Source organism: Girardinichthys multiradiatus, chromosome 12 (genome assembly GCF_021462225.1).
Source record: "Girardinichthys multiradiatus isolate DD_20200921_A chromosome 12, DD_fGirMul_XY1, whole genome shotgun sequence".
Classification (NCBI taxonomy): Eukaryota; Metazoa; Chordata; class Actinopteri; order Cyprinodontiformes; family Goodeidae; genus Girardinichthys; species Girardinichthys multiradiatus.
Genome location: NC_061805.1, coordinates 42,328,435 through 42,352,298, shown reverse-complemented (window position 1 = coordinate 42,352,298; position 23,864 = coordinate 42,328,435). Strand labels below are relative to the sequence as shown.

At 40.4% G+C, this 23,864-nt stretch overlaps 2 protein-coding genes and 1 long non-coding RNA gene across 7 annotated transcripts; 2 read left to right on the top strand and 1 right to left on the bottom strand.

Annotated features, from left to right (window-relative positions):
• The first annotated feature begins 1,218 nt into the window (after positions 1-1,218).
• On the top strand, positions 1,219-12,772 carry inpp5e (inositol polyphosphate-5-phosphatase E). 3 transcript variants are annotated; one of them, XM_047381628.1, is made up of 11 exons: positions 1,219-1,338; positions 2,259-3,067; positions 4,202-4,325; positions 4,411-4,508; positions 4,584-4,708; positions 6,865-6,984; positions 8,377-8,484; positions 8,656-8,817; positions 8,907-9,022; positions 9,106-9,242; positions 11,748-12,772. In XM_047381628.1, the coding sequence occupies exons 2-11, from the start codon at positions 2,313-2,315 to the stop codon at positions 11,881-11,883; spliced, it is 1,881 nt and encodes a 626-aa protein (XP_047237584.1). In that variant the 5' UTR covers positions 1,219-1,338; positions 2,259-2,312; the 3' UTR covers positions 11,884-12,772. The 3 variants fall into 3 exon arrangements, with proteins under 3 accessions (XP_047237584.1, XP_047237581.1, XP_047237582.1); XM_047381625.1 differs by having other exon boundaries at positions 11,696-12,772; XM_047381626.1 differs by having other exon boundaries at positions 1,232-1,338; positions 2,300-3,067; positions 11,696-12,772.
• A 1,646-nt stretch (positions 12,773-14,418) lies between these two features.
• Positions 14,419-21,157, bottom strand: pmpca (peptidase, mitochondrial processing subunit alpha). Its single transcript, XM_047381629.1, has 13 exons — positions 21,026-21,157; positions 18,845-19,047; positions 18,663-18,742; positions 18,499-18,581; positions 18,329-18,423; positions 18,154-18,254; positions 16,817-17,077; positions 16,654-16,746; positions 16,459-16,577; positions 16,291-16,381; positions 15,397-15,459; positions 15,172-15,316; positions 14,419-15,079 (listed from the first exon to the last, which is right to left on the bottom strand). Exons 1-13 carry the CDS (start codon positions 21,070-21,072, stop codon positions 14,910-14,912), a joined length of 1,551 nt encoding a protein of 516 aa, XP_047237585.1. The 5' UTR covers positions 21,073-21,157; the 3' UTR covers positions 14,419-14,909.
• Positions 20,351-23,336, top strand: LOC124877962. Of its 3 annotated transcripts, none has more exons than XR_007040635.1 (5): positions 20,351-21,060; positions 21,634-21,785; positions 22,636-22,763; positions 22,847-22,906; positions 22,990-23,336. It is a non-coding gene; the product is annotated as an uncharacterized LOC124877962 (long non-coding RNA). The 3 variants fall into 3 exon arrangements; XR_007040634.1 differs by having other exon boundaries at positions 21,628-21,785; XR_007040633.1 differs by lacking the exon at positions 21,634-21,785.
• The last annotated feature ends 528 nt before the right edge of the window (positions 23,337-23,864 follow it).

Sequence of the window (23,864 nt, the reverse complement as noted above, 5' to 3'; positions counted from 1 at the left end):
CCAGGGTAAGAGCACAGTTTTGCTCAAAATATTGAAATGCACACAATATTATGGGTGACATACCAGAGTTCAAAAGAGGACAAATTGTTGGTGCACGTCTTGCTGACGCATCTGTGACCAAGACAGCAACTCTTTGAGATGTATCAAGAGCCACGGTATCCAGGGTAATGTCAGCATACCACCAAGAAGGACGAATCACATCCAACAGGATTAACTGTGGACGCAAGAGGAAGCTGTCTGAAAGGGATGTTCGGGTGCTAACCCGGATTGTATCCAAAAAACATAAAACCACGGCTGCCCAAATCGCGGCAGAATTAAATGTGCACCTCAACTCTCCTGTTTCCACCAGAACTGTCCATCGGGAGCTCCACAGGGTCAATAAACACGGCTGGGCTGCTATAGCCAAACCTTTGGTCACTCATGCCAATGCCAAACGTCGGTTTCAATGGTGCAAGGAGTGCAAATCTTGGGCTGTGGACAATGTGAAACATGTATTGTTCTCTGATGAGTCCACCTTTACTGTTTTCCCACATCCGGGAGAGTTACGGTGTGGAGAAGCCCCAAAGAAGCGTACCACCCAGACTGTTGCATGCCCAGAGTGAAGCATGGGGGTGGATCAGTGATGGTTTGGTCTGCCATATCATGGCATTCCCTTGGCCCAATACTTGTGCTAGATGGGAACGTCACTGCCAAGGACTACCGAACCATTCTTGAGGAACATGTGCATCCAATGGTTCAAACATTGTATGCTGAAGGCGGTGCACCAATACACACAGCAAGACTGGTGAAAGATTGGTTTGATGAACATGAAAGTGAAGTTGAACATCTCCTATGGCCTGCACAGTCACCAGATCTAAATATTATTGAGCCACTTTGGGGTGTTTTGGAGGAGCGAGTCAGGAAACGTTTTCCTCCACCAGTATCACGTAGTGACCTGGCCACTATCCTGCAAGAAGAATGGCTTAAAATCCCTCTGACCACTGTGCAGGACTTGTATATGCCATTCCCAAGACGAATTGACGCTGTATTGGCCGCAAAAGGAGGCTCTACACCATACTAATATATTATTGTGGTCTAAAACCAGGTGTTTCAGTTTCATTGTCCAACCCCTGTACATTGATTTCATCGTCGGTTGTAAGATATAACAGGACTTCACCAAGAAAATCAAGCTGCTAGAATAGTTTAAATCTATCTTTCTGGCTGAAGGGGGCGCTGTGGCACATCACAAGTCTGTTGTCTTCCGTCTTCTTGGCAACGCCATCCGAGTTGTAAACGTTGCTAGGGAAGCCACGGAGCTAATTTTAAAATTGCTGCTCCAATGTTGACAGTTCACTGAAGGTAAAAGTATATTTGCATGTTTTCGATTATTTTAAATAAACCAGCACAACCAAACGGTAGCTATGTATTAATAATAAGGCTGAAAAAACATTTGACTGGAAAGTTATTTAGCTCAGCTAGCTAAAATATAATGTTGCTAGTAGTTAGCATCTAGCTTTGCTACCCACAGCAGAATTGCTACCCATTTGTGACTTTCTGGTTAGAAAGTAAGACCATATAAATGTAAAATGTGTTGAAACAATATTTTTCGTAAAATTAGATCACTTAACGGTTTTTGCTGGCTGTGCTTAACTAACTGACTAACTAACATTTGAGTTTTTCACCACTAAATGTGGCATTTGTAACGGTGCCAGCTATGGCATAACATTTTAGGCTAAATTTATTAGAACCTTAAAAAGCAACTACTCCACCAAATGTAGATGCTGGCATTTGTATGTAGAATAAACTAAATCCCTGCTTGAATTCTGCTGAGGAGTTCAGAACAGTAGCTCTCGAATAGGAAACCCCTGATTAAAATTTTTTTAATGTAGCTATGGATGTATGTTCGGGTTTCTTATTTTGCAGGAGGTTTATTTTTGGCCCACACTCAACTCTTTTGCAGCCTCTAACATTTTTTCTTACAAGATTGCCTTGCATTATTCCTTGCCTACTTTCAGTTGCTTCCCTGTGCCTGCTGAAGGAAAGCATCTCTGTTGCATGATGCTGTTAGCCACCATGCATAGTATTTTGCATGTAGACCAAAAAGTTGAATTTAGATCTTCTTTGACCAGATCACCTTCTTCCATGTCTGATTTCTTACAACAATGTGCACATCTAATAGATTCTCTTACCTGAGCTGTTAATCTTTGCAGCTCCTCTAGAATGACCATGGGGCAACTATTTTTACTGAGACATTTTCTATTGCTCATTTGTTTTGACAGCAATGAAAAAGCTTAATCCAGCTCACCACAACTTGTTTCAGACATGAAGAAAGGATGACTGAGAATGGAGAGGAATGTTCGCTCAACCGCCCCTCTGAAGCTCCTGGTAAAGGAGACTATGGTAATGATGAAAGCAGGACCCCCAAAACCCCCATAGCTGATGTGAAATCTACTAAGAAGAACAATGATGCTGGACAGGCAGACAGAGAAATTCCTGTGTACCTGCCTTGTCCCCCCTCACTTCCCAAACTTTCCAAGTTTGGTACAAATGTGTCAACTGAGGAGACTGTGAGGACCAGGAGGCTGAGAAGCAGCCAGGAGAGCCTGAGTGACAGAGCAGAGACGGGTTCATCCACAGACTCTCTTAAAGAAGACCGAATATCTCCAAGAAATGAGCAGGACTCCAACATGAGACCTCTCTCTGCATTCACAACGGGATCCCCAGTCTTTCAGGACAGGAAGAGCATGCTGTTGGAGCACGAAAGGAGGCCGCACAGCCAGCAGAGTGTCCCAGAAGACCATTGGGGGAGATCTTCCAAGATGCGGCTGTCTCCAGTGCAGCCCACAGGGCCCCTGCCCACTCTGGACAAGAACTTTGTGTCAGCCACTTTAAGGGCAGCTAATAGGATTGACAGGGATTGTTTGGATTATGGCATGCTGGTCAAAGAGAAGGATGGTGAGAGACTCCACAGGAACCTGAGCGACAGCCGGCTTCTGGAGAACATAGGTTCGGACAGCGCCTCTGTAAACTCCATGAAGTCCGTCTACAGTGTTCTAAGCCCCATCAGACCCCAGGATGTAAGAAACAGGTAAAGTAGATTTAGGACACCATGTAAGTGCTAGGATCAGATTGTCAGCTTGGGAATGAAGGGTGATTTGTGTACCTTACTCTTCCCATTGTAAGAAGGCTGTTAGATGCTGATAGCTTTTAGGGTATAGATTAGTTTAGCATCACTAGAAACCAACAGAATATAGATTTTTTCAAAACTTGATTTTAGTGTATAAACATTAGTTATTATATATTATAGCTACTCAATCTGTCTTTAGAACCAGTTCTGCTTTCCGGATAGAGCTTCAACACAGCTGGGGCTTGTTTGGGAGATATTTTAAGGGGTTTTAGACACATAAAACTACTCTGCTCTGAAGTGTGGAAAAGTGAATGTAATAACCGAAGTGAATGATGACTGAGTGCTTCTGTCATGACATGCTTGCTAAGGATGAGGGACCTCTGCAGAGCCAATGATTCTGTGCAGTAGGCTGGGTTCCTTGGATAGCTTTGTACCAACAGCCATTATATGAACGTGACTTTGATCATACGGTAATATAATTTGGATACAGTTGCAGTGTATATAAATTGATCTGAATCTGGCTATGTGATTGGATTGGATGGAAATTAGTTGGATTGTTTTGAACTCAGATTTTTATTTCTTGCGATTTGTGGCTATATATGTAAATAAATTGAAATGAATTAATTTAAACAGTTATGACTGAGTACATTAATACTGACTCAATGTTGTTCAAATGTCTTGTAAAATATTTTCTTCAGCTTTGATGCCTTTCAACAAGGTGAAAAAAGAACATTTGGAAAATACCAAAACTTTGTTTTCTGTTGCTGTTGGCGGGTAAACTTTAGGCTGTAGATATATTAGTGCTAACATCTTCAGGAGGAAGAGTGGTGTCACAGTGTGAAAGGGATTAGCATGGATCAGAGAAGATGCTTGCTCAGCTTGGTTTTAAACAGGAGTAAAGGCAAAAAATGGCCACACTCCACAGTCTTAATGCAAGGTTTATCCTTTGTCAGCGACTACTAAAGAAAAGCCGAAGTTTTGTCTCGGAAGATTGTTTATTTTTACATTAGACGTCGTCTCTGATTTAAATTGTTCCTCCTTCTGGAGGATAATCCTGTGAAACCTGAAACAACATCTGATGTTGCTTCCTCACAGGAGTTTCCTGGAGGGCAGCATGCTGGGAAGTGGTGCCTTGCTTGGTGCTGAGGAGCTCGACCGCCACTTCCCTGACAGAAGAGTGGGTGTCTACGTCGTCACATGGAACATGCAGGGGGAGAAGGTAGGATGAAGCCTGCAGGATATCACACACCCTAAATGTAGTCAGTTAACCGGATTAAAACCAAACGTCTTTCTTTCTTTCTTAGTTCCTTCCAGCAAACTTGAATGATCTTCTCCTTCCAACGGACTCTGAATTTGCACAAGATTTTTATGTCATTGGGGTTCAGGAGGGCTGCCCTGACAGGTATGTCCAGTTTGTTATGATTGATCACACTTTTAAGCCGGTTATATTAATTTGGATGCACGTGTTTGCTTGCAGAAGGGAGTGGGAGACTTGTCTTCAGGAGACTCTGGGACCTCACTATGTTATGCTATACGCCGCAGCACACGGTGTTCTCTACCTTACTGTTTTCATTAGGAGAGACCTCATGTGGTTCTGCTCAGGTCTGTCCTCTAATATTGCTCTATTGCTTGTGTTTATATGGTCTAAGTGAGTTAATTATCACGCATGAAATATAGGTTTATGTAGGCAACTTAAGTCCTAAATGCAAGAGACCACCAGAGATTATTTTACATACATGAAAATGACTAATTTCAAGTTTGTGTTTAGGTTCTTATAACAAATCTGTCGTTAATTTACTGAAATATAAGACGAGAAGGCAGCAGTTTTTCACATTTGACAACCTAGATAATTAAATGAATAACTGTTTTAATAATGTTAATTTTAGCCTTTGAATTACTTTTAATTATGTCACATATTTGTACATTTGTTCAACCTTTGTTTCTTCTCCTGCCCCTTTTTATATTTGAGAAAAGCAGCTGCCTGCATTAAGTTGTTGTGTTTTAGTTCTGGCTAAGAATTCTGGTGAAACTGGGTTCTTGTAGTTTGTTTAGGGAATTCAAATTAAATCATTCCCATTGCCTTATGCCAACTACAAACTCCTTTGTCGTTGAGGAGAATATACAGGGGTTGGACAATGAAACTGAAACACCTGGTTTTAGACCACAATAATTTATTAGTATGGTGTAGGGCCTCTTTTTGTGGCCAATACAGCGTCAATTCGTCTTGGGAATAACATATACAAGTCCTGCACAGTGGTCAGAGGTATTTTAAGCCATTCTTCTTGCAGCATAGTGGCCAGGTCGCTACGTGATACTGGTGGAGGAAAACGTTTCCTGACTCGCTCCTCCAAAACACCCCAAAGTGGCTCAATAATATTTAGATCTGGTGACTGTGCAGGCCATAGGAGATGTTCAACTTCACTTTCATGTTCATCAAACCAATCTTTCACCAGTCTTGCTGTGTGTATTGGTGCATTGTCATCCTGATACACGGCACCACCTTCAGGATACAATGTTTGAACCATTGGATGCACATGGTCCTCAAGAATGGTTCGGTAGTCCTTGGCAGTGACGCGCCCATCTAGCACAAGTATTGGGCCAAGGGAATGCCATGATATGGCAGCCCAAACCATCACTGATCCACCCCCATGCTTCAGTCTGGGCATGCAACAGTCTGGGTGGTACGCTTCTTTGGGGCTTCTCCACACCGTAACTCTCCCGGATGTGGGGAAAACAGTAAAGGTGGACTCATCAGAGAACAATACATGTTTCACATTGACCACAGCCCAAGATTTACGCTCCTTGCACCATTGAAACCGATGTTTGGCATTGGCATGAGTGACCAAAGGTTTGGCTATAGCAGCCCGGCCGTGTTTATTGACCCTGTGGAGCTCCCGATGGACAGTTCTGGTGGAAACAGGAGAGTTGAGGTGCACATTTAATTCTGCCGTGATTTGGGCAGCCGTGGTTTTATGTTTTTTGGATACAATCCGGGTTAGCACCCGAACATCCCTTTCAGACAGCTTCCTCTTGCGTCCACAGTTAATCTTGTTGGATGTGGTTCGTCCTTCTTGGTGGTATGCTGACATTACCCTGGATACCGTGGCTCTTGATACATCACAAAGACTTGCTGTCTTGGTCACAGATGCGCCAGCAAGACGTGCACCAACAATTTGTCCTCTTTTGAACTCTGGTATGTCACCCTTAATGTTGTGTGCATTTCAATATTTTGAGCAAAACTGTGCTCTTACCCTGCTAATTGAACCTTCACACTCTGCTCTTACTGGTGCAATGTGCAATCAATGAAGACTGGCTACCAGGCTGGTCCAATTTAGCCATGAAACCTCCCACACTAAAATGACAGGTGTTTCAGTTTAATTGTCCAACCCCTGTATGTGTAGCAAGATATGATACATTTTTAATTAAAACCCTTCGTTAGTTGTCTTTATTAAGCTTATTGTATACTGTAAGAAGAAATTAAAGACACTGGTCCAAAAGCACTGGAGGAACATGCCAGAGCTGAAAAATGCAAACCTAAATGGAAAGTTACTAGTTTGTTGTAAGCGATAAGGTTATATTTAATAGTTTATGTATCTTCAGTTTAAATCAGAATGACCTTAGAAATTCTTTCAATAACTTAGTGAAGCTACAGAAGCCTAGTGAAAGATTTCAGGATATTACACATGTGTAGTTATTGTTTTGTAAATGTTGCTTTCTAATTGCAAGCTTTTCTTCCTGTTTTTTTTTGCCCCCAACAGAGGTGGAACATGCCACAGTCACAACCAGAATCATCTCTCAGATCAAGACTAAAGGGGCTGTGGGCGTCACCTTTACCTTCTTTGGAACGTCCTTCCTCTTCATAACATCCCACTTTACATGTGAGTAAATGTCTTTGCTGGTGAGAAAAACAGCTTGCAGGGCCAGTAACTTCTCACCATCATGAAGATGGTTTAAGAAGGCATATTTGTGCCAAAGTATTAAGCTTTGTTAAATTATATTAAGGTTTATTAAAGACGTAGCCTCATAGGCCATCATGTCCCAATTCTTTACTTCATAAAAACAGAAGCACGAGGTTTTTTTGAAGTTATTTAGGAATGGCATTAAATTTAGTCAATACTTTATAAAAATTATGGAAAGAATCAATGAAAGCTAGTAATTAATGAAATCAAATCATTTATTGATTATTAATGTAATATTTATTTACTAATATTAAGCCAAAAAACTGACCAACAAACATTGGCTTATTATTGTGTAAAATATAAACATGTTTCTATGACAAGGGAAGGAAAGTTCCAAACGGTTTATTAAGAGCAGATATTTAGGAGTGGTCAGTCAAAGGGGTTCATGGATTAGTTCTGAGTTCTTATACCTTTAATCTAAGAGGGGAAAGTAAAAAGTGGTCATGAATTCAAAGTCTCTGGACATTTTAGCTTTTCAGCACCAGAACTGCCACAACAGGGGGGGACTGATCAGCCAATCACTGGCAGATTTGGGGTAACATGAGCTGTATGTCATGTTAGGCAGCCAATGAAAATGGATTCTTACTGTTTTTTGTAAAACACAAACTTTGGCTTCAGAGAGCGCAAAAATTCTTTGTTTCTCGATTCCTTTTTTTCTGTCCTTCCCTCCTGTTGTCCTTTCTTCCTCCCTTTCTTTATTTCCTCGTGTCCAATCTTCCTTGTGCCCTTACTGCTTTTCCTTTTTTTCCCTCCCTCCCTCATTTTCTTTGTCCTTCATCCCTTCATTGTGTCCTTCCTTGTGCTTTCCCTCACTTCCTTTCTTGTATTCTCCCTCCCCTCCCCTCTGTTCTGTTCTCCCTTTCTTTCAGTTTTTCTTTGTTTCCTGGATCCAGATTTAAAGCTTAACTACGTTGAATCTGTCACAAATTCATGGTGACGTTTGGTGTTTTAAATTTGCCATGACGGTGAACGAAATACTGAGCTGGAAAAGTCATGAAGTTTTACATGGAACCCAGGACTTGATTGATAGATAGATAAAAAAAAAACAATGTGATGACTTCTATTTATTAAAACACATAAACACTCTAATATAAGAAATCTTTCCATTCAAGGTTTGACACAGTCACACAATACTCACCTTTACAACCAATCGTAGAATAAGATTCATAAGAAGAACTTTAACACCTATTGACAATCATTATGTCTAATATTTGAATGTGTATCCTGTTTAATTGGGCCTGAACTACAGTATTTTTGTTGTATTGCTCTGTATCTCAGTATAGTTTTTAACTTACTTGTTTTTTCTTCCAGCTGGAGATTCCAAAGTTTACGAGAGAATACTCGATTACAACAAGATCATCGAGGCTTTAGCTCTTCCCAAAGGCCTTCCAGACACCAACCCTTATCGCTCGTCACCATGTAAGACTTTAAAGTGACTTAAAATGAGACAAGAAGAGTACAGGAAAAATGAAAATGACAGCTATAGTCATCAGCTTAAAAAATGTAAACAAACAAACCTGCTGCCACATGCAACTCTTCTTCAAGCATTTCTCAGTGTGATTTCATGTGGTAAACTATTTTTAATCGCAGCTGACGTCACCACAAGGTTTGATCAGGTCTTCTGGTTTGGTGATTTTAACTTCCGGCTCAGTAAAGACCGGGCTGATGTAGAAACCATAATGAAGCGAACAGTAGGTGGCGATATGAGCCCTCTGTTGGAGCACGACCAGCTCTCTAAGCAAATGAAGGATGGTATGTATGACCAAAGCTGAAGCTTGCTTTTTATCTGAGAATGTGGTTGCTGGTTGACCATCTCTGAATGAATAATTTATTCCTTACAGCTTCGATCTTCAAAGGTTTCCAAGAGCCACCAGTACACTTCTTTCCAACGTATAAATTTGACATTGGCTGTGATAACTATGACAGCACCTCTAAGCAGAGAACACCTTCATATACAGTAAGAAGATGCAGAACAGCTTGCTGTTTTCAGCTCCTGTTTGTTCCAGGTCTTCATGTGGTTTAGCGTGCTTGTTTTCTCAGGACAGGGTTCTGTTCAGGAGCAGGCAGACTAATGACATAAGAGTGCTGAAATACAACAGCTGTTCCAGCATCAAGACCTCAGACCACAGACCCGTCATTGGCGTCTTTCAAGTAAAACTCAGGCCCGGAAGAGACAAGTGAGTCCATTAAAGCATTGTTGTGTGTTTCTGTGAATGTATCTGTCAGATTTAACACAGTGAAGCCCAAAATTATTCACACACCTGGCAGATTTAGATTTGAAATTAGTTTTATATTTAACCAAGAAGTTTGTTTCTGATCATTTTTCACATTTTATAAAAAAAAAAAAAATGCATGTTTTATTTATTCCCTTTTAGTGTAGCCAGTTCTTCTAATGGCTGAACAGCTTTTAACATGTTACCACTCGTATGTTTGACCATTTATCTTTGGTAATGAGCTCTGAATCTTTGCTGTTGGAAGGCATCCTTGCCATCACCCTAATCTTTAGCTCCCTCTACAGATTCTCTATCAGATTCAAATTAGGAATCTGCTGGGCCACTGCAAAATGTTAAGGTCACTTCTGGTCAGAAGAAACATGTTGGTAAAATTAAAATATTACTTTACATCTAAACCTGCCAGGAGTGGGAATAATGTTTGACTGAACTGCATCCTGTAAACTTTATTTCAGTCAGTTGATGGAGTAACTTTGGAACTGTCGATTTTTAAAAATTCCTTCTGCCGAAACATTAAAAACATTGGGAGGTATGTCACAAATAAAATAAGCTAAAATTTTGCGTAAAATTCAGCTAAATTTCAACAGCAGACACAGTAAGATGTGGGGTGAATTAGCTCAGGCTATAAATGTTGTAGTGTTTGTTCATACACAAGACTTGTTCCTGCAAAAATAAACAGAAGAGAAATAAAGCAAACGGTTTACAGGTCCTTCTCAAAATATTAGCATATTGTGATAAAGTTCATTATTTTCCATAATGTAATGATGAAAATTTAACATTCATATATTTTAGATTCATTGCACACTAATTGAAATATTTCAGGTCTTTTATTGTCTTAATACGGATGATTTTGGCATACAGCTCATGAAAACCCAAAATTCCTATCTCACAAAATTAGCATATCATTAAAAGGGTCTCTAAACGAGCTATGAACCTAATCATCTGAATCAACGAGTTAACTCTAAACACCTGCAAAAGATTCCTGAGGCCTTTAAAACTCCCAGCCTGGTTCATCACTCAAAACCCCAATCATGGGTAAGACTGCCGACCTGACTGCTGTCCAGAAGGCCACTATTGACACCCTCAAGCAAGAGGGTAAGACACAGAAAGACATTTCTGAACAAATAGGCTGTTCCCAGAGTGCTGTATCAAGGCACCTCAGTGGGAAGTCTGTGGGAAGGAAAAAGTGTGGCAGAAAACGCTGCACAACGAGAAGAGGTGACCGGACCCTGAGGAAGATTGTGGAGAAGGTCCGATTCCAGACCTTGGGGGACCTGCAGAAGCAGTGGACTGAGTCTGGAGTAGAAACATCCAGAGCCACCGTGCACAGGCGTGTGCAGGAAATGGGCTACAGGTGCCGCATTCCCCAGGTCAAGCCACTTTTGAACCAGAAACAGCGGCAGAAGCGCCTGACCTGGGCTACAGAGAAGCAGCACTGGACTGTTGCTCAGTGGTCCAAAGTACTATTTTCAGATGAAAGCAAATTCTGCATGTCATTCAGAAATCAAGGTGCCAGAGTCTGGAGGAAGACTGGGGAGAAGGAAATGCCAAAATGCCAGAAGTCCAGTGTCAAGTACCCACAGTCAGTGATGGTCTGGGGTGCCGTGTCAGCTGCTGGTGTTGGTCCACTGTGTTTTATCAAGGGCAGGGTCAATGCAGCTAGCTATCAGGAGATTTTGGAGCACTTCATGCTTCCATCTGCTGAAAAGATTTATGAAGATTTCATTTTTCAGCACAACCTGGCACCTGCTCACAGTGCCAAAACCACTGGTAAATGGTTTACTGACCATGGTATCACTGTGCTCAATTGGCCTGCCAACTCTCCTGACCTGAACCCCATAGAGAATCTGTGGGATATTGTGAAGAGAACGTTGAGAGACTCAAGACCCAACACTCTGGATGAGCTAAAGGCCGCTATTGAAGCATCCTGGGCCTCCATAAGACCTCAGCAGTGCCACAGGCTGATTGCCTCCATGCCACGCCGCATTGAAGCAGTCATTTCTGCCAAAGGATTCCCGACCAAGTATTGAGTGCATAACTGTACATGATTATTTGAAGGTTGACGTTTTTTGTATTAAAAACACTTTTCTTTTATTGGTCGGATGAAATATGCTAATTTTGTGAGATAGGAATTTTGGGTTTTCATGAGCTGTATGCCAAAATCATCCGTATTAAGACAATAAAAGACCTGAAATATTTCAGTTAGTGTGCAATGAATCTAAAATATATGAATGTTAAATTTTCATCATGACATTATGGAAAATAATGAACTTTATCACAATATGCTAATATTTTGAGAAGGACCTGTATACTTGATTAAACTGCATTTTCTTTTTGTTTTGCTAATATTCTTTAGACATTTTGATCTTTTTTAAAATACAACTTTCTTGTAATTACAGATCCAAGGCCATGTTTTTTTCCCTTTATAATATTTTCTTGTGTCTTGGTCAGTATTCCTCTTTGTGGAGGACTTTTCGACCGAAGTTTGTACTTGGAGGGCATCAAGAGGAGGATGACCGCCAGAGAGCTGAAGAGGAAGGAGGCCATATCGAGCCAGAGTAGCAGCACCATCTGCACCATCTCCTAAACATTTCGATGAACTCTCTCCAGCCGGGACTGAACCTGTGCCACAGGAAATGGACCAAAATGAAAACCAGTGTTGTCTTAACTTGCTGTTGGGATCTGAACTACAACTGAGCGCAGCGACCTTAAGGTCATACTGATAAGAGTTTGCAGACATCAGCAGTCTGGCCTTTATTTATTTAGCCTTCTTTACTCAAACATGACTGGAACAGATAGAGTGGGTTGGGGGTGTGGAGAGACCGTTGTGACTTACTCTTCAGTCGTATGCTTCGACATGGACTGATTCAACCTTTCACGCTCTGCATTGATCTTAATACTGTTTCGATAGCATCCTGAACCATAATGTTGCATTTTTCTGAATAAACAATGAAATGCCTTGCGATTAACCGTGCACTGAACCCTAACTGGTGTGAAAATGTTGGTGTTTGGTGTCTTTTGGCCGTACCATTTCAGCTGAGGTCAGTAAAATTTAAAGAGCATGATGAAGAGAAATGAAGGGGCGACTTGTTTCCATTTCAGGGAAATTTGATGTTTTTATTTATAGGAAGAATTTTAATGAACTTTTCTTCAGGGAACTCACCTCTGTAAAAGCTATGTTGGAACCTTTTAATTATGGGATGCCTGTTACTTCTATTACCATCATTTAGGCCATCCAGTTCTCATCATAACACTAAATTAATGCCTTACCTCTCATCTAATCCCATATATACTGTAAACTTTCAATGTACTGAATGTAGCACAGATATGAACTTGCATTTTGAGCTTAAGAAGCTTTCTGCTCATATAAAAAAGTGCCTGTGGGTCGTGGTATCATGTCAACATGACCCATCTTAATTTGCAACTTTTGATGTAATCCAATTTGTAACATACTGTAATAAATGTATGAAAAATAAGATTTTTGTGTGATTTTGTTCAGTTGTAAAGATAGACCTTTAGAATACAAAGCTTATTTCATGTTGGTATTTATTGAATCATAGGGTATTGACAAAGTAGAAAAATATGCTTTAATGTGTCCAATAGTGAGTCATTGTACAGGCTGTGCTTGGCCGGTTGTGGCCTTTCCCACTCCAGGAAAGTTTTTTCTTGCACTTTGATCCAGGATTTTTTGGATTTTTAATGGCAGAAAGGATAACCTTCAATAATGTAAAGACAATAAAGAGTAGGTTTAAGTGGAGGAAGCCAGTTAACCAGGCTGACTGTGCGAGGATGCACAGAATGCAGAGTGCTTGGAGACGTACAGCAGGACGGTTAGCCGGCCACAGCTTAGAGTCGACCTGCAGTAAAAAACTACAACCCTACTTTTTTCCTGCAAAGGTTCGTCTCTTGAATAAAAGGTCAAACTATTTACAGCTACAAGTTAACATGGACGTATTCCAACAAAGCAAACTCTGGCCTCGAAAAACTGGTGCCAACTTAGCACCCACCTGTTTGCTGCTGGATCAGAGGAAACAACCATTTTCTTCCAGATGTAGGCAGGAACAAGGTTAACAGCAGCCAATCAAAACGTGAGCGCCAAGTTTAAAGCTCCAGCGTCTCCTTTTGGATCTTTCAAATGTAAAACAGAAAAATAATGTGAAAACATTATGCTTTAACCATAAAATATCAGATTAGTTTCAGAATAACAAGCTGTGTCTCATCTTCCTTACGTCAGCGATCAGGATTGCGTTCACAAGCACGGTTTAAAATAGCATTAAAACATTAAGACTGTAATATTAGGAGATCTGGGATACAGGGATAATTATGATTTAATTCATAGCTCAAAGATGCTTCACAAAAACAGAATAAATTAGGGAGGAACAACCATTGACTAGACAAGCTTTTAACGACTGCTTTCAGTTTCTGGAAAAGCAAACTAGTTCTGCAGATCCCGCTCAGGTGCCAGACCTATTATCTAATAATGAAACCAGTATGGCACAACTGCAGACCTACCAGACATGGCCGCCCACCTAAACTGAATGACTGGGAGAAATAGAAGCAATCAAGAGGCCCATAGTAAATTTGGAGGAGCCGCAGAGAAACACAGCTCAGGTGGACAAATGTGTACAGCACTATTAGTCATGCTGTGCACAAATCTGGCCTTTATGGATGGTGGAAACGTCATATAGAAGGAATACTATGGTGGAGGTTCACCTTCCAGCAGGACAACAACCTAAATGTATGGCCAGAACTTCAATAAAACGATTTGCATCAAAGCATGTTCATGCTTTACAATGGCCCAATCAAAGTCCAGACCTAAATCCAAATAAAAATCATTCAGAAGAGCTGAAAAAACATGGCGCAGCAAAGAATAGTTGGTGTCAAGTCCGTCGCACAGTTCGCATTGAAGTTTGCGGTTGTGAAGCAACAAAATGTGAAAAAGTTCAAGGGATATAAATCTATTTGTAAAGCAACAGCGAGTCACATCAGTCTTTTCATTAATTTCCTGCCACACCAATATTTTAATTGATCTGTTGGATTTAACACAGTACTAAAACAAGAAAATATCGAAACTGTCTTTCAATCAATGTAGAATCTATGATTAAAACCATAATTCCACAGAAAGAATTTACAGTAATTTTATTTATGCAAACATTTTGTCTCTGAAGGTGTCCAAGTGAGTTTAAATACATGATTACGGTTTTAGTTTGCTCACTTTGAAACAGAATAGAGCTGAAGGTACAATAAAAAGTCAAACATTCACCTTCTGTTACCAAAACAGACTTACTGTGAGGACCTGCAGTGTAGCATTCACTCATAAACAGCAAGTAAGTTTTACGGGAAGTAGCATCATTATCAAAGGGCCGGTTTTTTGGGGGAAAACCGGCCCTTTAAAAGCAAACTCGTGGTAATTTATGGCTTCCTGCCCAGGGACAATAAATACAGATTCCTCAGCTGAGTGCAGCAGAACAAATTTCTTTGAAACTCTCCCCTGTCAGAGACCAGGTATTAGTCCTCTCCCAGACTGAGCTGTGCCGAGTTCTGTGAGGAAACGCTAGTGTAATCTTCCAGTTGGGTTTATTTACAGAGGTGCCTGAGCCACACCTAAGGGATCTATCGGAAGAGGCGGTAGATGCGAGGCAGACGTCCGTCTTTGCTTGACAGCGCCGCCTGGATGTGCTCGTACGTAGGCAGCTCTGTCAGGTCTCCGAGTGCTGCCACTGCAGGTTTGCTTCGGAGCATCTTGGTGGTCACTCTCGTAATGTCGCTGGCTGTTACGCTGCCTGGAAATTATTTTAATAGTTATTATTGCATAAGTTAGCCCAGAGTATTTATGTGCATTGCTATAAAAAAAAATTTTATTAAAAAAACTCACTTATGAGGTCACAGAGCTCATGAGGCAGCTTTCTCTTTCCTGTGGACAGAACCTGGCGCCCCACATCTTCAAAAATAACAGGCCGGGACTCCAGATTCATCATCAACATGGACTTTAGCTGAGTCTTGGCTCTCTCCAACTCCATCTGATGGATGAAAGGAAAATATAAAAGGTTTTGGTTTTCATTCGCACTTCAAAAGAAAGCCATTTAGTCGGGATCCTTACCTCTCCTGCAGTCCCGCCCATCTGAATAAACTCTCTGGTTATAATTTCCACCATCTCCCGCACCTGGAGATCAACATAGGACCACAGGAGCATAAGGTGACGATTTTTAATCCACGTCGAGACTCTTCTTCAAACTTTGTACAACTCCTAACAGTCTGCAGTCATAATCACTATTTTTCATATGTAAAATATCTCATATAGGAATATTGTGCACCCCTGTTGGCAGTCTTGTAAATCAATGTTTTATGGTTAGAGGACACAAAGATCAAGTTGTTTGACCACAATTACAAGAAAACAGTTTTAGGGTGTAAAGCTTGTAAAGCTTACAAATCTAAGAAAATCATACCAACTGTCAAGCATGGTGGTGGTAGCATCAAGCTGTGGAACAAGGTCAAATCAACAACTAGATGGTTAATTCTGCACCACAACAATATATGAAAGCACTATCATCTTTGCAATTCAATATTAAAACCACAAATGACTGCTATGATGTAATATATCAATATCTGAGAGCCAATGATAGATGTTCCCAGCTGGTTGGACCTTCTCTGACCTTTGTGTCTAGAACTGAAATGGATCTTGGTGACCAAGATGTTAAAGCTCATTGAGAGTGATTGGATAATCATGAAAATAGAAAAGAGAGAGAAGGAAATTTATCGGAGTATTTAGCAATAGTAAATGCAGTGCCATGTCCTGATATTGTTCAGCTATTGTTAAAGCTGTGACTCGATCTAGTGTTGTAACAGGAAAAGGATAAACTCACAAACTGATTTAGGAAAGAAGCAAGCAGGATAACATCCTGGAATGGCCTCAACCTGAATCATACTGAAAACCTGGACTGCTCCTAAAAGTGGCTCACAACGTTTTTTTATTATCCAAAGCTGCTGTACCAACCTGTCTGGGATCTGCACTCGCATGGATACACAGCAACCCACTGTCCTCGTAGCTGTGATGGTAAGCGGTAGCGTTGTACATCCAGTGATGCCTGCAAAAGATACGGAGGACAAATGTAACAACAAAGCTTATGATTTTAGCCTCAATCGTAGTCTTTGTGGTGCTCACCTGTTGAGGACGTTCAGGTACAAGCGAGTGAACATGCCTTTCCCGGGTCCTCCTGCAGAGAAGGAACCCCCTCCACCCATCATCATGTTTAGCACAGCGAATGGGATGAAATCATCCTCCTGTGGAGTGAATTATTTTAGTCTCCATGTATCAGAACGCTGGACTAAGATTCATGAAGGTGCTGCAAACACCAACCAGGAAGGAGCAGCTCTCCAAGCCAATCATGATGTGGGTCAGTTCTGGGATCGGTGTGGGGCCGAGGCTCACATCAGACATGTCCTTCTCCATCTAGCATGTTTAAAAGGAACATTATCATCCGTCCTAAACAAAAGGTTGAGTTACACAAATGTTTAAATACCTTAACAATGCCGCCAGTGTACTGAGCTACAGAGAGGTCCACGTTAGTGGCCGAACTCGTCCCCCACACAGGCTTCACGTCCAGATACTTTCGGGCACATTCAACCAGCTGCTCGTGCTCGACGCCCACGCCTGCCAGCACCATGCGCTCAGGACAGTAGTAGTTCAGCAGATAGCTGTGAAGCACATTCTTGTCTATCTTGTCCACATTCTCCGCAGGACAGAAGCGAGGAAGTCCGACTGTGTTCCCGCGATAGGCTGCCTGGAAATAATCAAAACTTATCTAATTAGTTGTCCTGTGTTTTGAGTGGAGACAACAGAAGCCTTACAGCCCAGCCTCTCGAAGATCAAAACAGGTTAAAAGGGTCAGTTAAAGCAAATATGGTTTATTTTACCATTTACTGAAATGGTGACAGAAACGTGCTTGCTGACCCCCTATAAGGCACTTATCTCTCTGGCTGCAGTGCAGGTAAATTAAATTAGCTTAGCTTTAAAACGAGCCCCACTTAGCTCACGCAGCTCATGCTAATGAAACCAGCAGCATAAGTTCTTATTGACGTGTTTAAAATACCAACACAGAAGAACAAGAACTCACTGCACAGCAACAGACAGTCATAGCAGCCATTACTAAAAGTGCAGAAGGACAACAACGATCTATTGACATGGAATAGATTTTTTTTTTTTGACTTGTTTAAGATCGGCTCCAGCAGCTGGTCTGAGAGTAACTACAGTGGGTGATGCTGATATAGATAAATCACAAGAAATAAAACAAATATACCATTAATCAATGCAAGATGCAATGTGCTAAACTTTAAGTATTCATGCACGTTGTTTTTTTGTTTTTGTTTTAAGACAATTGCATCTTATTGGCTTTGCTTCCCAGTAGCAACCCATTTCTCTACAAACCGCCAGCAAACCGTAGAGTGAACTTTCTGTTTTATCATTATTGAATTTGTGGCAGATATATCTATTAATTCCAAATAGGGAGAAATGTGTTTGCTTCAAGAGAGGAAAACAGGATTTCTCTTATTTGTTGGGAGTATTGTATCTCTTCCTCGAAAGAAAGAAAGAAAGAAAGAAAGAAAGAAAGAAAGAAAGAAAGAAAGAAAGAAAGAAAGAAAGAAAGAAAGAAAGAAAGGAAAAAAGGAAAGAAGGAAGGAACAATACAATTTAATGAAAAAATTCAATAAAAAGCACTACATCCATAAAATGTTTGTCAAATTTGTGTGGGTACTTTTGTCTCCTGATAATTAACCAGATCGACAAACAGTTCTGCTGAAACCCCTCCGTACCCGACAGCTGAAACGGATCAATAAAGGTCACAGAGTTCTCACTCACAGCGTGGATCATCTCGGTGAGTAACGGCTCGGGATCTGGCCTCATGTTCAAGTCTTCTAACTCAAAGCGCAGAGCCATTCTGGTCATCTCCACCTCTTCGTCTGCGTGTCAACAAAAACAGTTTACCAGACAGCTCTCCTCCGTGTTCCTCTCAGTGGAGTCACATGGGACTTACCCAGCAGGCGAGGCTGAAGAACAGCATCAGATAGAAGACTGACCACAGTGTCCAGACCTTTGACCTCAGCAGATACTGCATACATGGTAGTGTCTCTGCATGGGAAGAGGTAGATATAGTAAAGGGCCTTGCTCAGTTTGTAATAATCAGGTACAAGTCTGACTAAATACCTTGATGTCTGGCAGTCACATATGCCCCCATGTTTTTCCAGTGTGAGGAGGATTTCATCTTTACTGCCATATTGTGCTGTGGACTAAAAAAAAAAGAAGAAACATTTAAAAAACCTGAGAATCTTTTAACTTTTATGTTTTGCTTTTTCCTTTCGTTTACTTACAGAAAAGGCAAGTTTTTCTAAGAAGTGCGCTATTCCACTGGGATATTTTGCTTCATGTCTAGATCCAGAATTTATTAAAACTAAAAATCAAAGCAAAAAAATCAACATTTTATCAAATTCACATCAGATGAGTTTAGACGGGTGTTTATGTCTGACTTCTAGATCTAGAAAATGCAACTTACTTCCAACCGTGCAGAACTGACCAAACTTGTTTTGAGACGCAACTCTGAGGCCATTTTCTAGAGTTGTAATCTTGGTCTCATATTTTTCCTGGCCATCCTCAGATGCAAACACGGGTTTTGGGATGCCAGGCAGCGGTGTCGAGAGCGAGACGTTTGGATATCTTCCACCACTGCTGTACTTTCTGTAGGCTGCAATTCCAAACCTTTAACAACAATATAGCAAAAGATTAAATAAAAATAGTTTTAGCAGTTCCAGGAAAATATCTTATACAAAAACACCTGAAGAAATCCTAAACAGAACGATTATTTTCTTTCTTAACATTACTTTCCTTATTCATTTAGTAGCTGTAACTGCCCTTGCTTTCATATGCAGTTCGAATGTTGAGCTTTTTTCCTGGAACTGCACTAAACACGTGTTCCACATGTCCTTCTTAAAATGGCTGCAGAGAATCTATTGGATAAGGATACTGCAGTTGTTAGCTTTTGTTCTGGAACCTTATTGTTTTTAATATTCAATGAAAAGAAAGAACCTATAATAAATATTAGGAGCCCACCGATTGCATTTTTCTGGCCGATCACCGATCTGTAAAAAGTCTAACCTGCAGATTCCGATTGTGGCCGATACCGATTTTTTTTATAACTGACAGTGTCAAGTGTTATATGGTCCCAATACATCTTGAAAGTTTCAATCTTAATTTTATATTTATAAAAAAAACATTGAACAATACCCATGAAGCAAAACAAACTTGTTTTAACTGCATGAGGTAGTGCTCTCAAATATAAATGAAATATTTAAAGCATTTAGTATTTCATTTTTCACATTTTAAAACAAAGCTAAACTTGCACAAGAGGTTAGACAAGTTGATAATATCTATGCATAAGATCTGTGGATAAGATTGGTTTCTCATGTAGGTATCGGCAGATCACCGATCTCCCAAAATTAAGGAAATAGGTACACTCCTGTCTTGAACTAGACAGAGTTTATTAGGGGTTGCTCAAGACTTGGATGTACATATGGGATGTACAGAAGTCACGGAGGTCTGATGATTTCATTTCCCGTTGGGATTGAATTAAAAGATGGAGCCGGTGGGAATGCGAGGGCACTCACACACGTTGTGTCGTCCTGCCAGTGTCATAAAGACTACGGCAAACAGACCTAACAACTGCACAATATGACCACTTGTTTTTACCCCTAAATATGATCCGTATCCATCTCTATACAGCCCTGGAAATACTGTCTAAAGCATCTACTTGTCATCCTCCTCTCCACTCACTTATCTGACAGACCCCAGACACAAACCCCCACTTGTCCCGTTGGATGCTTTTTGCAATTTGAATCATTTACATATACAGAGCTGGTCTTGATGTGCACCAAATTAGGTACAAAAAGGAACATTCCCTTTGGTGGAGTGTAAAGGCTGTCCGTTTAAATGCAGAACTATCCACAGGCTTTGTAGAAATCAGCCCATTTCCGGAGTTTTGAATCCATTATATGGATGGAGGGGCAGATGAATGATAGATAGGTAGAGGCATGGATGGATAGAAAGGTCAATGGATGTGCAGACGAACAGATGAATCAGGGACTGATTCAGACAATGGGATGTTGAATAAAGTCTGGAAATTTAAGTATTTTTACATCATGCCTTCTTTCTTCATTCGTATTCAGATCTGGGACATACTTTCAAATTCCACGCTTTTCCAGACTACATGTCCCATTCACTTCCTGGATGTTACTCTGTTTTTGCACTTTTCAGTAACAGGAAAACATGCATATCCCCGCAAAGCAATACAAAAAACCTAATAAACGAGGATTAATTTAGTCAGGACTCCCATCATCATAAGGAGAGTAACATCCAAACCTTTGTAAAGACCACAAAGGAGCTTGTAATAAACCGACTTGGCAACAAAACCCTAAAAACATTCAGATATAAGTCACAAAAAACAGATACTCCTATTAGCTTTAGAAATCACTCTAAAGTATTGACCCTACTGCTTACCGACGCAAACAAACTGTTAAAATAGTGGCTAATGCTCGATGCTAACCCACAGCTAATCTTCGGAAACCAGAGAAAACACCCGTTTAAAAGCTGCAGCTGACAGTTAAGCGCTGTGATTTTTACCCCTTTGTTTAAATGCCTCATCTATAAAAGTGTCAACTGTGCGAATGTGTTGACCTGCTACCTCTGAAGCCGACACCAGGTTCTGCATCTCGACATGTGAGTCGCCATCCTATTCGTCTTTCAACCCGGATAAAATAGAGAGTACCTCTACCACTTCCGGGGCGGACACATTTGTTTTTTTTTTTGTTTTTTTTTACTGTTTCGACAACCCATAAACCCTCAAATTTGAAACCTTCACTCACTCTTCACTCTTAAGTTTGTTCAGTTATCTTTAGGCATCAAAAACATGGCACTAAATAAGACGTCAACAGACAGATCTAATAACAGATTCATGTAATAAACACAAAAACAAGGTTGCCACATTGAAACAGCTTCCTTTTGAGTTTTCAGATATTTGATATTTTACTTTATTTTAGCCCTGTCTTTGGCAAAGCTTTAGTTTATTTTGCAACTTTTGTTACTTAAGCATCTTTGCGACCCGATCCACATTGCTTTCTGTATCTAAATCTAATTTAAAGATATTTTTACTGTCAATAGGTGCGAAAAAGATGTTTTTCAGGGTGTGTGCAGTCAACCGGGTAGAGTGGACATGTTACAGGGGTGATGCAGGGGCGCAAATGATCTCTCTTGAGGATCTGTAGCATTTTTTTTTTCTCCTATGAGGTGCAGTTGCAGAACTTCACTCTGCATTCAGAACTCAGGACACCTTTTATGCGGCACTGGTAAAGGTCAGTGAGGAGTTTCTGCAGGTATCCTTTTTTTCCTGAAAGGCCACGGAAAGTTTCTTGGAGTTTCACATGCCTTGAGAGATTACTCGCAAGGTACTTAAAACTCCCCAATTATCCCATCTTTTTTCTGTCCAGCTGACATGTTTTGTACCCTTGTGTCAATGACAAGTTCCTTTATATTGCTGATGTTGAGGAGCCATACTGACACTGTGATCTGACGACGTCCTCGCTGTAGGCTGCCTTGTCCTTGTTGGTTACCATCCCCCAGGGCTGTGTTGTCTCAGATTTTATCGTGAAATTTGTATAATGAGTTTAGGAGTGGGCTGAGAACACAGCCATGGGGGGTGCCAGCGTTGAGGATGGTGTCAGATGAAATGAGGTGGATGAAAGGAGAATCCTTTTTCTGAGACACATTCATTTGCATTGTGACTACCATCATCCCCATTTGTCTTACATATTGGTTCACCCACCATTTCTCATGGCCATGACAATGTAGGTGTACCGTCGCATCTGGACTTTACTCATTTATTTTTTTATTTAATTATCTCTAAGTTGTGTACTCCATGATCTTTTATAATTTCATTAAGCTTTAATGTCATGTAACACCGGAGACCCATTTAATCGCTAATACACTTTATGATCTCTGTATCACTTTTTTTGGCTTTGAGAAGCAAAATTGATCATTTAAAGTAGGTCGGATGGCCAGGACTATTTATCTAGCCAGCAGTGAATCGATTCTGACTCAGAAACAGAAAACAGGGTAGCTCTTGAATAACTTTAGCGCTTCCACATGACTTTGAAGTACTAAGAAGCTGCAGACGGCACCAACCGAATTATATCAGTAGCCCCAAACAGACATTTAGTTATCAAACGATCCAAAGATGCTGTTCATCTTACAAGTCACTACAGTGGTGTGGTGGATATTTCTGCTTTCACAATGCAGCTCAGCGTATGAGCTGCAGGACACCATCCATACTCTCAAAGAAGAGAACCTCCACCTGCAGCACCGCTTGGAGAACCTCACCCGAGCCCTCAGAGAGCTGAAGCACCTTCTGACAGAGCACTCTAAAGGTGAGAATGGAGTTATTCCAGAGCTAGCGTACATTGCAAAAAGAAAACTTCTCAGCGGAGTTTATTTTGTCTCCTTGAAACAGCTTCTCAGGGAAAATATGATCCTGAATATATGCATGCCTGGAGGGAATGGTCCCAACATGGTAAGATCTAAAAATGAGTCTTACTGAAACCGATTTTAATCAAATCAGATATAAGTCTGACATTAAAACACTGTATCTTCCAGGCATTAGTGCTGAGACTCATCATATGTTGGAGCAGGCTCTTTGTTTAACCGAACTTCATGACACTGCATGTCCCATCTTCATCTCTCCAGGTCTCCTCCTCTTCACATATGTTGTGTTTGTTCTTGCTTCACAGTTTTGGTTTTAATTAACAAATATTCAGCTATGAATCACCCACAGTAATGTAACAAATCCCACAGATTATTCCTATATTACTTTTTTAATCTGCCTGAGCAAAAACAACTGCAAACTTGATGTACTTATAAAAAAAAAAAACTTTGTCTGTAAGACCTAATTTGAAAGATATAGATGTGATAGAACAAGTAGTAATAAATCATTGTTGCATTCATCTTAAGTGTGTTTTTGATGATAAAGGCTGATGGAGGAATTACTGATTTTCATCCTGAAGAAGAATAAAAAGCAACAGCAACAGACACAACAAAGATTGTTTTTTATTATTACCACATTGTGTTCATTGTTTGAGTTTTCTGTGTTTAAACTCCTATCTTAGATGTATTACACTCAAAGCATAATGAAAAACCAATAAAAAACAAAATTCATTTTCTTAGAAAATATGACTATTAAATAACACCAATTTAAAAACAATGAATGCATCTGTTATTTCCGACACAATCACGAGGAAGACTGCTGACTTGACAGTTGTTAGCAGATAATCATTCACACCCTCTACAAAGAGGCAACGAGGCTGGGGAAAATTTATGTTGCTGTTTTCTTTAATTTTCTTTACATCTTTACAATAAATTTCAAACATTTAACTTTGTGTGCAGTCATACTATTAATGTAACATTTTCCAGCCATGTCGGCCCTTCTTCATCAAAATAGTCCTCCCTGCATAGATTATAAATCGGCACAATTG

Excerpts from the sequence above, each read along its gene's own strand:
- pmpca (XM_047381629.1), bottom strand. The coding sequence starts at position 21,072 with ATGGCGACTCACATGTCGAGATGCAGAACCTGGTGTCGGCTTCAGAG. Across the intron at positions 18,424-18,498 it reads TGTGACTGCCAGACATCAAG|AGACACTACCATGTATGCAG; the intron begins GTATTTAGTCAG and ends CTTCCCATGCAG. Across the intron at positions 18,255-18,328 it reads TCTTCAGCCTCGCCTGCTGG|ACGAAGAGGTGGAGATGACC; the intron begins GTAAGTCCCATG and ends GTTGACACGCAG.
- inpp5e (XM_047381625.1), top strand. The coding sequence starts at position 2,313 with ATGACTGAGAATGGAGAGGAATGTTCGCTCAACCGCCCCTCTGAAGCT. Across the intron at positions 4,326-4,410 it reads GGAACATGCAGGGGGAGAAG|TTCCTTCCAGCAAACTTGAA; the intron begins GTAGGATGAAGC and ends TTTCTTTCTTAG. Across the intron at positions 6,985-8,376 it reads CATAACATCCCACTTTACAT|CTGGAGATTCCAAAGTTTAC; the intron begins GTGAGTAAATGT and ends TTTTTCTTCCAG.